The sequence below is a fragment of the Vespula pensylvanica genome, chromosome 23 (genome assembly GCF_014466175.1).
Source record: "Vespula pensylvanica isolate Volc-1 chromosome 23, ASM1446617v1, whole genome shotgun sequence".
Lineage (NCBI taxonomy): Eukaryota > Metazoa > Arthropoda > Insecta > Hymenoptera > Vespidae > Vespula > Vespula pensylvanica.
This window is the reverse complement of record NC_057707.1, coordinates 2,561,669-2,576,326: the sequence shown is the minus strand read 5'-3', so window position 1 is coordinate 2,576,326 and position 14,658 is coordinate 2,561,669. Positions and strand designations below refer to the sequence as shown.

The window sequence follows — 14,658 nt, the reverse complement described above, 5'->3', positions numbered from 1 at the left end:
GTGTGTGTGTATGTATATATATATATATATATATATATATATATATATATATATGTAAATCCTATACAAATGTCCAACCTACTCTCTTCGACATTTCAAATACTTATTTTTATCTCAACAACATATGACATCATACTTCTCATTAACACACCTAACTCATATTTTGCGGAAATTGATGGTCAGGATTACCAACCATATAAGGATAATTAAGAGATCAAAATGGTTGCTTTGCTTTGTTTTTTTTTTTTTTTATTATTATTATTATTACTTACCACAATGTCCTTGCGTATATCCGTGATAAACTCGCTGATGACATGTTCCTCGTGGATATCTCGAACGTCAGACTTGAACATAGTGACATCGGTGACGTCAGTGATGTTTTTAATATCCTTTAAATCTGATTTGAACGTGGTAATATCAGTGACGTCGGTAATGTCCTGGACATTTCTAACATCCTCCATAAAAGTCGAAAACGTTGTTCTTTCGATCGATTTATCGATCATTTCTTGATCAACAGATGCTCGTGAAATTGGCTTGACATCTACAGGCTTTTTTTGATCGGGAGAAGAGAATAAAGATTTTTCAATCTCTGTTGGCTTCTTTTTAGACTCCTGAGGTTTTTCATAAACAAACGAACCATCCCAGGTTGAAGCACCAGGCTTTGAAGGTCGAATCGTTCTATCTATTGATTTCTTTTCTGGACTTTTAGCTCTTTTATCTGTATCTTCAAATCCTTTAGATTCTTTGATTAATCTTTTTTCATCAGAAATATCTTGAACTGTCTTCGAGGAATCGATAGAATCGATGATCTCACTCGTAGTAGTTCTAACTTTTGTTGAACTGGTTAAATCTTCGGAAATATCTTTCAAAGTAACCGAAGTTCTCGAGTCTGAACTTGATATATTTTTATCGTGAACAAAAGAATCATCGCAGGTTGAGATACCAGGTTTCAAAGGTCGAGTCGATCTATCGATCGGACTCTGAGGTCCATTAAGTTCCTTCAGATGTTTCTTATCACTGGTAATATCTTCAATAGTTTTCGATGAGTTAACAATTTCACTCGTTGATGTTCTTACTTCGGTGGAGCTAACAAAGTCTTTACTATCCTTCATGATCATCGAACTTGACGTTTTCCTATCATCCAATTTTTCATAAACGAACGAACCATCCCATGTTGACGAGCCTGGCTTGCTAGGTCGATATGTTCTATCTTGAACATGCAATGATTCCTTCGATTTCTCAGTAGTATGTCTTATTCCAGTGTCGGGAGTTTCAGGTCGATCTTCGAACGTAATAGTTCGTTGACTCGACGTCACCGGTTGTTGTCCATCTCGTTGAACGACCGTTTCAACGGAAGTAGTAGAGAAATCAAGGTTGGACGAGTCGCTGTAGTAACTGTCATGACTTTTCGTCTTAACTAGCGTGTCGCTAAATGTCTCCGATGTTCTTCTATCGTGAATATCGAGAGTAACGTCGCTCACGTGTTTCCTAGGCCTGTCCTCCAATGAAATACTAACATTAGTTTCCCCTCGTTTCGATAAATCACTGACCTTCTGCTTCTGTTCGCTTCTACTAGATGATCTTTTTACGTCCTCGGGTTTCTCGAAAACAAATGTACCGTCCCAACTGGATGAACCGGGCTTACCAATTAACCTTTGAGGACTCTGATGAACAATAGTTTCCAATGATGAACTGTCCTTAATATCGGTGAAACTCTGTTGACTCGAGGAATGTTCGACTATGTAAGATGTCGTTGAAATGTCAGCTTCGTTTATCGAATGATCCTCACTTACGTCACGAATCACAAACGTCTCGTCAGCTGGTCTTCGTCGAGGATCCAACTTCGGTGATCTTTCGTAAACGAAACTACCGTCCCAGGTCGATTCGCCAGGCTTGTAACTTCGATCCTTTTTAATCGACGACGATCTTGTAACACCTACATTCTCAACGTCTTCCTCGTGAATCGTTTCCGATACCGAACTTACCAATTCGATGTTTTTGGCGTCGCTCGAACTCGCGTATTCGACCACGTAAGAAGTCGACACGAATTCGGACATGTTCGATAGACTCTGTTGCTCATCAGATACATCTTGAACGTCAATTACGTCTCGTAATTTGTCGTTTCTTCTAACAACGGTTTTATCGATACCTCGTTTGTTATCTAATTGAACATTTTTATCGGTATCACTGGTTTTCGATAAGAGCTTCGACTGATCCGTATAAATTTGACTTTCCTTCGAACTACTCGTTTTCTCTTCCGAGATAAATCTCGATGTATCGGTCGAACCTTCACGAACATGTACGACGTTAGACGATTCTTTTTCATACGTACCATCTAAACTTTTTTCTTTGTAATCACTTCTTTGCGTCGATTCGATTATATCGTCCTGATTGTTATGCCTAAAAACACTGCTGTCCGACATATTACCTCTTCTTTTCGTATCGCTAGGTTTCTCATAAACGAAACTACCATCCCAAGCAGAATCACCAAGTTTCTTACGACGAACATCGGCAGTACCGATTAATAATTTCGAACTGTCCTTCGACGTATGCTCAATTATCGAGGACATCTCTCTCATGGTATTCGAACTTTGCTCGTTGGTGATTTCAATGCCTGTCCCGACATCTCTTTCGTCAATCGTTCCACTGTCCAACACGTTGGCAATCATTATATTTTCATTTTTTCTGACGTTATACGGTTTGCTACGTTCCTGCACAAATGTACCGTCCCAAACGTTAGACTGTCCCGATTTATTCGAGGTATCAAGGACGGTACTTTCACCTGCCTCCCTGACATCATCGGTAAATTTAACAACACGTGCCCGTTGTTGTTCGCCCGGTAAAAATTTCGTTTCGTTTTCGACGCTTCGACTCTTAGACGACAGTATTTTCCCGTTATCGTCGATCATCTCGGCCGATTCTTTGATCGTTTTGACATTGCTGATGGTATCTCCGTTCTTCGTTATTTCTTCTTTCGATTCTTGGCTAGCTTGTCTGGTTTCTATCGAACTTGACGAGGACACTTGGATATCACCGTGATGATCCATCGTCTCGTGTATCTCGCTAGTCGAGGAGGACAACATTTCGGATCTTTGATCTTGTACAAACGTCTTCCCATGTTGTTTAGTCGTACTCTTTTCTGCGTTAATAAAATCCTCACAACTTTTCCCGGTTCTTTCGGTCAAACTTTTCGTTGCCGATTTCGGTGACGTTGTCTCGATCACACGTATGACGTTACCTTTAGAATCCATGATAACCTCGCGACTCGTATTGCTACTTTCAACGATGCTACTCCTGGATTCGCTCTCTACAATTGTTTTTTTTGCTTCTTCGAGAACGCTACTGGAAGACAATACCACTGTCTCAACAACACTCGTAGATGCCTGTATCTCTCCTGTATTATTTCGACTGGATGACGTTATCGTCCTTTCGCCGCCATCTTTTGTCCCACGGACGGTCCCCGTTGAATCTTTCTTACGATGTATAGTCATCCTTACCACTTGGATTTATACGTAATTATGCAAGATCTAATTAGATCTATCGCGATCTTCTATCCTTCGGATATTATGGAAAATAATTTCGAAAACAATTGAGATAATTATCTATAAATAGATCAGTTATCTCCACCTACGCCTCGCTAACTTCGTAAAGCTCGCTTTATATTTTTATTCCTGTCTCTTTTCTTCTCCCTCTCTCTTCTTATTTTTGTTTCTTTTTTTTCGATCAGCGAAAGACAATTACGTTACTTTTTATCACACTTGTTTTCACGTTTAATTTGCTTTTATCGCAATACGAATCGTTCAGTTTAATTACTCGAAAGAAACGCTATTGTCGATACCACGAGAATTACGTATAAAAAGACGAAAAAACAAAAAATAGATATAAAAAAGATCTTCTCTGACTTGTTTCTTTATTGTTATATCTCTGTCTCACTGTTTTCTTTCTTTCTTTTTCTCTAGTTGCTCCTCTTCTCTTCTCTTCTCTTCTCTACCGGTCTCTTCCTCTTGTTCTCCTTCCTCTCTTTTTCTCTCTCCCTCTCTTTGTTGCTTTCCAAGCTCCGTTCCGCAGGAAGAGGCGTGTGTTTCACTGATGTTCTCTGCTCGATATCGCACGTCGATGTGGCATTGCGGCCAACTCGCGGGCCCTAGTGACCAAACACGATGACTCTCTCCACCTCTCTATCTCATTCTCTCTCTCTCTCTCTTTCTGAACGAGGTCTCTCTTCTCTCTTCTCTCTTCTCTCTTCTCTCACTCTCTCTCTGTTCACTCTTCAGCTTATGGAGAACGCCGATTCCCTACCTTCGAGACTTTACTCGACCTCGGCGTGGGACGTTTCTGTTTCTCTCTCTTTCTCTCTCTCTCTCTCTCTTTCTCTCTCTCTCTCTCTCTCTCTTTCTCTCTCTCTATGTCTTTTTCACGCACTTGTACGTACGTAAACACGTATAAGTCTGTTTATACTGTATGCATAAGATCTTCTATCTTTCTTTCTATTTCTTTCTTTTTCTCTCTCTCTCTCTCTCTCTCTCTATCTCTCTATCTCCTTCTCGTAGTTGAACTAACTTCATTTCTTCTTCCTCTCTCTTTTTCTTTCTTTCTCTCTTTCTATCTTACGTTATGAATGTATTTGCTTACGTAGTAGGAATGATTAGGAGAAGTTATGTATATATTTCTCTCTCTCTCTCTCTCTCTCTCTCTCTCTCTCTCTCTCTCTCTCTCTCTCTCTCTCTCTCTCTGTTTCACGTATTTAGGATATGTATATATCTATATATGAATCTGTTTATATAAATTTTTTGTAACACGTATACGTATATATATATATATATGTCTTTAGATTTTCATTAGAAAGAAATTAGTAATAGATGAATTTATCTCTCTCTCTCTCTCTCTCTCTCTCTCTCTCTCTCTCTCTCTCTCTCTCTCTTTCTCTTCCTTTCTCTCATATATAAATATTTTGTTCATTCAGTGTCATTCATATATTCATTGTTCATTCGATTTCATGGACATTCGTTCATTGTTAGATATACCTGCACCTGTGTGTGTGTGTGTGTGTGTGTGTGTTTCTTCTTTTTTTCATAATATAAACACCTTCATACGAAAACACACACAAACACACGTATCGAGATATTAAAATTGTTTGTAAAACTTTTTTAAACAAATTTAGAAAATAATTTTCTATTTTTCCCACAGCGTGTGATATTTCTTAAAGTGATATTATAAGAACGACAGAAGAGGAGATTCATTTGTGAGGGAGTTAAGCTCGGAGGAACCGGTTCCTCGTGACTACGACGACGAAGACGACGACTACGACTACGACAACGATAACAACGACGACGACGACGACGACGACGACGATGTAAACCGAGCGATGACGTACACCATCACGAATCTTCTCATTCTCTCCCCCTTCTACCACTTCTTGTGGTATCCTCGTTCTCCATCTCTCGATGGAGTCGCCATCGTTTCTACGTTTTAGTCAGACTGCAAAGATGGAGAGAGGGAAAGAGGAAAGAAGAGATAGCGTGATTGAATTTTTTCGAAATTATTCGAAGATAATGAAATACTCTAGATAATAAATAAATAGGTCGCAGATTTTTTTTCAAATTTTGATCGATGACGATTCACTGACGTCAAAATTTCGTTTAAATGATCGTGAATCATTTTTCGTGACGTCAATCGAAAAAATATTTTCACGATCCTTTTGTCACGTTATATTTCTAATAAGTTTGGTTAATTAATTATGTTATTATCTGGATTTTTTTTTAAGTCAAGCAGCTTTTTTTTTTATCGCTACCATCCCGCTCCTCAACTTCACTCCAAAAGAAAAAATTTTTCTTCAGATTTTATCTACGATTTATCGAGTAATTGTTAAGATAATATAGATAACGAGAGAATCGAGATATTCTCGAATTTTGATCGATTACGATCTCACCGACGTTCAACATTACTGAAATAATTTTAACATTGGATTTATTATCTTTTATTATATTTATTACAGATTTTTATCTTGAACAACCTGTTTTTATCTTCGAAAAAGTATGTCTTTAGATTTTGTTCATAATGTAAAGAATTATTTATTATCAGACAAGTTGTTTATTGCGATAATTAAAAATAATAGATGATCTATGATGGATTATATTCGATTTGTATATATCTATATTATTGATTAATCTTAAATATTTGTATTTAATTTCAAAGAATATTTCTTTATTTAAAGAAAAGAAAAGAAAACGTTCATATAATTCTTCACACATACTTTTCACAAATGTATGTATATATATATATATTTCTGATTTTAAACAAAAGGAGTACTTTTATCGTTCACATAAATTTTTCATCATGAGTCACGTGTTGCCAACGAATCGAATTAATTTGCAAATACTCGATTGAATAATAAATAAAACATCAGACACATTTATTGCCGTGAGGTTTGATAGTCGCAAACACATATACAGGGATACATTTTTATTTTTTTCTTATTTTCTTATTTTATATATGTATACAAAATCTATTATTAATAAAAATAATAAAAGAAATAAATGTATATACATATAGATAAATATGGAATAAGAGAGATTTCTTTCTAAAGATATATATATCTCGAATAAATAACATTTAATCTCATAATAAAAATTATTATTATTATTATTATTATTATTATTATTATTATTATTATTATTATTATTGCCTAATTATTATTCTCACAAGAAATTTAAAAAAACAAGAAAATAAAACAAAAAAGTGCACCAACATTCATCCTTCCTCGCCCAAATAAAAAACAGAAGACATAAAATTAAGTAAAAAGCCGTCATTTGAATGAATAAATCCGAACTAATAATAAGAGTTCATTTTCGTGGGCGTCTGTATGGTTCGTGTAGCAAATTGATTATAATGAAAAGTTAATGACGTAGCCGAACGCATTATCGAAGCATTAAAAACGTAACAACGCGTTTGAATCATCAAAGTGAACAAGAGAAAGACAGAGAGAGAGGAAAAGAGGGAGAAGGAGAGAGAGAGAAAATGGTATGCTATAAACATGTCCTTGATGAAGAAATCAACTTCATGATATAACGTAACGCAGAAATGTGTGGAATATTTGAAACCTTTTCTAATATATAAATATAATATTTATTTAATAATAAATAAAATAAAAATTACAAATAATCATGGCAGCCATATAATAATCTAATAAATGAAACGATTTACAGCCGACATTTGTACATTTTTCTTATTTTAAAGTGATTTCTTTTTCCGGTCAGGGTCACGTCAAGGTCAATGCAAATGGTACGTCCTGAATTGGCCTCTTTTATGAGCTGTCATATTATCGTAAAAAGAATACAGGGTTCTGCTTGAAAAAAAAAAGAAAGAAAAATTGTAATAATTCTATATCGTTTCTATTTCCAATGTTAAACCATGCAACAAATACTTCAATACATATTTCATCGTAAACAACAGATATAATTTGAGAGATATTATTTTTTGTTAAATGATCTGAAATCACTTTATTAAAAAAAAAAAAAAAAAAAAAAAAAAAAAATAAAGAAAAAATAGAGAGAAAAATCTTAGACATTAGGCATTAAGGAAACGATAGTTATTAAGATAATTAAGTGCACGCATACGAACACATGCACACAGACACACGCATGAATACATATATATATATATATATATATATACAGGTATATTTATTTGATATTTCGTAATTATTTGAATAAATTGAAGATAAGAGGACTAAATTAAGACGTTCGCGATAGATCGAATTAACGAGTTCGAATTTACTTTCTCATCCGAGAGAACTTCTTAAATACACGTCTGCAAGATGCTACTCGAAAGAACACTCGTTCCCTCTCAGCTATATAAGCGAGTAGCCACTCGAACGAACTAGATGGAACTACGAAGGAAACGGTAATGGAATAACAACGACGATACTGGGTCAAACCAAGAACCAGACACAACTCAAATATAACGTAAGAGAAGAACACGCGACAGCACATAGTAAATTCAATCGATTGAGAGAGAGAGGAAGAGAGAGAGAGAGAGAGAGAGAGAGAGAGAGAGAGAGAGAGAGAGAGAGATGACATCGAGACGAGCAATACATACCACTTGATCAACTTTGAAGAAGATGAAATATAAAAAAGATTGACGGTCTTATCTTCACGAGTGCGTTGATGTAAAGTCTAAAGTTTATTTCTTGGAAATCTTTACTTATTTTAGAGAGAAAATATAAAAAGAAAAAGAGATAGATAGATAGAGAGAGAGAGAGAGAGAGAGAGAGAGAGAGAGAGAGAGAGAGAGAGAGGAAGATGGTGATTTTTTTTTTTTTGGAAAGATTTCTTTTTTTCAGATGAAAGAATTTTTTATGAAAGAGAAAAATGATTGATGTATATTATTTATTGATTATCCATCATATTTGCCAATAATTATTTTCAATCTAATATATATACTTGTATTCCTCTTTTTTAATAATTTTCAAACGAATATTATTTTCGGATGAAATTTCGTTTTCTAGGAAATTAATTACAGATAAAACTTTAATTTCGACGAATTATAATTCCCAGATGAAACTTAATTATTTGAAGATAATTTCCAAACGAAACAATATTTTTCTAAAGCCACTTTCAAACAAAACTTTATCCGCCACAAATTATTTCCAGAGAGAACTTCGTTTTCCGCAAATTAATGTCATATAAAACTTTACTTTCTGAGAATTATGTATCATCAAGATGAAGCGCAATTTAACGAAAATAATTTTCAAACGAAGCTTTGTGCTTCTCTCAAAATAATATTAAAAGGAGAAAAAGGAATAGAAGAAAAAGGGAGAAAAGAAAAAACGTGACACGGCTGGTGTCACGGACCTAATAAAGATACAGACCTAATAAATATCCACGAGAGTATCGTTGAATCATACGTCGGACATCTTCGAAAAATAAAAAACAAACAAAAAAAAAAAAAGAAAAAGAACAAATCATTTCACCGTTCATCCCAAAGTAGCTCTTCCCCTTAAAGGGAGCGAAAGTATAAGTAACCACCACGCCTTCGTAAGTTCGGTAAAAAAGAATCGTCTGTTAAACGAGACAGCGTGGGTAGAGAAAGATATAAAATAAAAGGGAGAAAGAGAGAGAGAAAGATTATATATATATATATATATATATATATATATATATATATATATATATATATGTATGTATGTATATATAAAAGAGACAGAAAGTTTCAAGAAATAAACGACGTGTTGCTTTGCACGACTTCGATGAACCGTATATGGCGAATGACACGAAAACTGTAGGCGAACCGGCAACCGATCGGCTGCGTCATCCATGGCGAAAGAAGAACGAATCTACTCAACAGCAGACAGACTTATGTATGTACATATATGTATACATGAACTCACGAGAATGAAATTAACCAGACAGTTTTGTGTGTACACTTTCCTACTATACTTTCTGTGTCATACGCTTAATAAGGACTACGTTCATGAAATCCATTTTTATTTTCTTCTTTTTTTCTTCTTTTTTCTTTTTTCAATGTAATTTCTTATCAATCTTTTCACACGAAATAATTCAATATTTATTTAATTAATATATCGATTTCAAAGGATTAATAAATATTAGTTTTAATAGAAATTAGATCGTCTTATTAGATTAACTGTGTTAATATTATATTAACAGTATACGCTCGAACTTTTCGATAAGATTCAAAAAAAAAAAAAAAATAAATAAAGAAGAAAAGAAGAGAAAATGAAAACATAAAGAATACTCAATTTCTTTCGAAATAATAATTATTCGCATGAACATTCTAAATAAGTCAATCAGATTCAACTTTCTTTACCATAATCGTCTAATATATGATTCACTCTTCTATTCCTTCTTCTATAACTCTTCCAACACCCACACAAATAAACTTACACACACATACATAAGCTCATAGCAAAACTTATTAATCTATGATTTATCATTCAAGTTTTTCAATAAAGGTAAATCTTAGACATGAATCAAACTTAATCACGATTGACATTAAAGAAATATTGTACATCTCTGAAATCTCTAAAAAGATCTTTAAGAAATGATCTCTCTCTCTCTCTCTCTCTCTCTCTCTCTCTCTCTCTCTCTCTCTCTCTCTCTCTCTTTCTAAAAGATTTCTTACAATCAGACCTCTAAAAGATCCCTTAAATCTCTGAAAGAAACTCTGAAATATCTCTTCGATCTTTTTTCCAAATCGAGAGTGAAAACCAATTAATCCAATTCAAGAAGAAAAAAAAGAAATACATACACATACGCGCACACAAACGAAGGCCTTAATCAGACAGATTCTTTAGCAATTGTACGTGAGAAGGATTGAAAATGAATCTTTTACACTTGGGAATACAAATTTTTATGGATAATAAGGTTAAACATATGCGAAGGTAAAAATTGTTTTTGCTTTTCAGACTCTCCATCATTTATCTCTTTCTCTCTCTCTCTCTCTCTCTCTCTCTCTCTCTCTCTCTCTCTCTCTCTCTCTCTCTTATTCTCTTACTCTTTTCGATCGAAAGCTCGAGTAACTTAAAAGAGAGTGTGTAAGAGCGAGAGATAGAGATAGAGATAGAGATACAGATAGAGAGAGAGAGAGAGAGAGAGTAAGAGTAAGAGAAGCTGAGGCTATCTTCGTAATGGATCGCACTATAATGAAGTACGGTACGACGCGCTCTCTTATTAATTAACGTTAAAAGGGAAACTTTTGTAATTGCGCTTCCGAGACGAAGCGACGTACCCTGACCTCTTCGTCGTCGTCGTCGTCGTCGTCGTGGTGTTACATCGACGTTAAGAAGACCCTGAAATATCGAAGCTTTCTCTTCGGAACTACTATACCTCACTTTCCTGTAATTAAAATGTCTCTTTTACCCATATAGATATACATATACATATGTGTGTGTATGTGTGTATGTGTGTATGTGTGTGTATATATGTACATATATATATATATATATATAAATGTATGTATGTAAAAATACTATGAGATACATAGATACATATAAGATTCATATATCCGTTGTTATAAATTTACGCATATCTATAACCGAGCAACGTCATGTCGATCGATAAAGTCAAGCAATGTAAGGTCGTTCTAAGAATCTCTTTTTCTTTTTATTTTACATATCCCGAAGGAAAAATTTATCATATATAAATATAGCCATTCCGTATACTAATGAATCGTATTTATCTCATATTTGAATGAATCATTTTTATTGATAAAAAAGAATTGATAAATAAGAATTGAGAAAAAGAATTGAGAAATTGATAAAAAAGGAAATTAGGAATTTAAAGAGATAAAAGAACCAAATTTGTTTGTTTTGTATTTTGGGATAAGATTGTAGATTCATTATTAACATTTTATATATTTATATATGTCTGTGTGCGTGTGTTTTGAAAATCGTGATTTAGTAAGTATTAGAAAATATATCATTCAAGTTCTAAAATATAATACCTATATGTATATACTTTTCTATTTTTTACTCGTACGATCGATCAGCTGATTTTTGTTTACAAAATTCATATTTTGAAATTAAAACATTTTAAATGTCAATCTTCACTCCATTGAATATTACTTATTCATTAATATAAATAGATAAAAATTAGAACATATAGATTTTGTATCTTGAAAGATATTACTACTGTCAAGAAAAGAATTTTGTGTTAAATGCTTTGTTAAAGGAAAGAACTGGCTTGGTATAAAACCGGTATGCTTTGGTACCCAAAAGAAATCTCTTTTGGTTGACCTACTTTCGAAGATCACAATATGTTCAAAGAGAGGAATGCGAATAATCTCTGAGAAAAGATAAATTATTGGAAAAGAGACTTTAATCTAATACTAATTAGATTCATTCGAAATCTTGAAATTTCTTTTCAATCTGTTGTATAGTCCGATATTACATTAACGAAATTATTTTTATCATTATAGAAATTATATCTATAAATAATTATATATATATATATATATAATATAGAATTGTATAATATAAAATAATTAATAGATATATTATACAATACATAAAATAATGTTGAAGAAAGAAAAGATAAACAATAATTTTAATTTTCTATAACAAATTTTCTCGACTTATCAAACATGATTGATATAATTGGAAATAAATCGTTTCTTAGAAATTTCTTAGGAAAAAATCTTTCATTTGTTATATTAATCAAACATATTAATCAAACATGATAATTAGTCGGCTTAGATATCATGAGAAACGATCATGACCTATCGTTCGAATATTAATCAGAAACATCGATCGAATTTCACGAATGTCGACGTTGACCTGAGAATTCTGTGTCGGTTCATGACAGCCGATACAGAGAAATGCAATTTGGTGAACACGCGACCCCATAAGGCGAATCCTGTGACACGGAAAATTGACACGATTATCGATAACCCTCTGCACATGGAAAAGAGGAGATATATATATATATATCTGTCTATATATATATATATATACACACACACACATATAAAAGCCGCAGGCATTCAATACCCAGAACGAATATGCATGCATTCCATATATGTATACTCCGATTGAACGAACATAAATATACAATTATGTACACATATACGTAAATATATACATACATATTACTTCATTTAAAGTAAGCAAAATGTCATTCAGTAAATGCATCTTCTCGATGTATCAATTTTTTAAATAAAAGAAAAAAAAGAAAATACATCAAAATTGATATTTCGATTGGATATATACATGCATACATAGATATTACTTTAGGAACGTAACCAAAATATCATTCAGTGAATGAACGTTTTTGGCTTTATGAATTTTTTAATAAAAAAGAAAAATAAATAAATAAAAATTAGTTCTTTTTTTTTTTAGTCCTTTCAAATATATTTTAATATATATTTTGAAAGTTTTTGTTTCAATTTTTATAAGATTATATCTATTTTTTATTCTTTGTATATCTATTTTATATACTTAGTTAGTTTATACATATATATTCTTTTTCTTCCTTTTTTTTTATATAAAGCCACTAATAGATAGGATATGTACTATCAAAGATGGTTACTAACTGCAGTATCGACGAAACAACGAAGCCCTATTTAGTAAAATATAACATTCTAATTCGCATAGTTTCGAACTTGATACTAGTGCAATCATCCTTATCCTTGATTCTAATCATTAACGTATCTATTACTTTATAACGAATTTTCTTTTTCTTTTTTATTTTTCTTACATTTATATATTTAAATCTAAAGAAAAATTGTATTCAATTGTTAAGAAAATACAAAATTTCGATTATTTTTATTCTTAATTATTTATAATCTCATTTATTCATATTTATATATCATATCTCTCTCTCTCTCTCTCTCTCTCTCTCTCTCTTTTTCTTCTATACTTATTTAATAAAAAATAATCAAGAAAATATATATATATATATATTAAATCAATCAAAAAAATTCTGAGTAATTTTATGCGTCTGATTTTGTTAAAAAAGAAAGACAATAAATTTAAAGTAGAAGAAAAAAAAATTTATTCGATAATATTGATATATGTCGAATGATGGAGAACATACACTTTGCAATATTTTTCTGTTTATCTTCGATCGTTCTAGGTACATCTAAGCGACTTAACGAAATATCCGACGACTAGCTACGAAGAACACGCACGTTGTTCAAGTATATGCGTTTCGTGAGAGAATTTCATTATGTCTACAGCCCCTGAATAAAAGCAAACCTTGCAACAACGCCGATAAACGTGTTGCCGTTTTATCGGGGCTATGAAAACCGGAACTTATAACTCGCATACGAAAATCTTATTCTTCTTAAAAAAAGAAGAAAAAAAGAAAACAAAAAAAAAAGAAAAAACAGAATAAATATTACAATCAAACCAATATATAAATAAATATCAATTAATTAATTAAGAAATTTATCAAAAAGAGAAAGAAAAAAAAAATTCATCGTTCATTCCGATCGATTCGATAATCTCAAATTTTCGCGGTTTACTTCGAGACCAACAACGTTAATCGTTGAAGAACAAAAATAATTGGAATTATCGATCGATATTAATGATCGATATTACATTGAATCGATGAAGAAAATTTATATCAAACGATACGATATCTTTATGCACACGCACAAATCTATTGAAAAAAAATATGATATTTTTTGTATTAGTATCATATAATTATTGTTTTTATTGAAATATCGAACGATAGTACACGCATAACCTATCGAGTAACACGAAACATACTTCACATATCGAACGATTTTATTCTTCGAACAAACAGATTCGTTCGTTTTTTCTTAGAAATTAGAAACAAAGAATCAGAAATAAAAAATCGCTAAATAACTCACCACTCACATATCTCCTCTCTCGATCGGTTTTTTCTTTTCACGAATATCGATCACCATAATAGCGATAAGAAAATGTCTCACTATAATGTTCCATCGAAATATTTTCTCACACTGTTACAAAATAATTCACGTAGGAGTTCGACCTTGGTATCTTCGAAGAAGAAGAATATGTAAAAAAATAAATAATTAATTGATCAATTAAATAAATAAATAAAATAAATAAATAAATAAGCATCACACGCGTACAGTCATACACATACACACATACACACACGCGCGGGCGCGTTTCGATTTATTTCGGGGATAACGGCTTAACGCCGCTCCACC

The 14,658-nt window shown here is 32.6% G+C and overlaps 1 protein-coding gene across 8 annotated transcripts in view; it reads right to left on the bottom strand.

The window, feature by feature from the left end:
* LOC122636654 (titin homolog) overlaps positions 1-14,462 on the bottom strand; it is a 33,962-nt gene extending 19,500 nt beyond the window's left edge. For 3 of the 8 annotated variants that reach the window (XM_043828130.1, XM_043828129.1, XM_043828126.1), the window contains exon 1: positions 273-4,509. In XM_043828130.1, coding sequence (XP_043684065.1) covers positions 273-3,491 — 3,219 coding nt within the window. In that variant the 5' untranslated portion in view covers positions 3,492-4,509. Of the gene's footprint in view, positions 1-272; positions 4,511-14,331 lie in introns of those variants that run through there. The other 5 variants (XM_043828125.1, XM_043828124.1, XM_043828128.1 and 2 more) reach the window with 3 other exon arrangements.
* Positions 14,463-14,658: the final 196 nt, after the last annotated feature.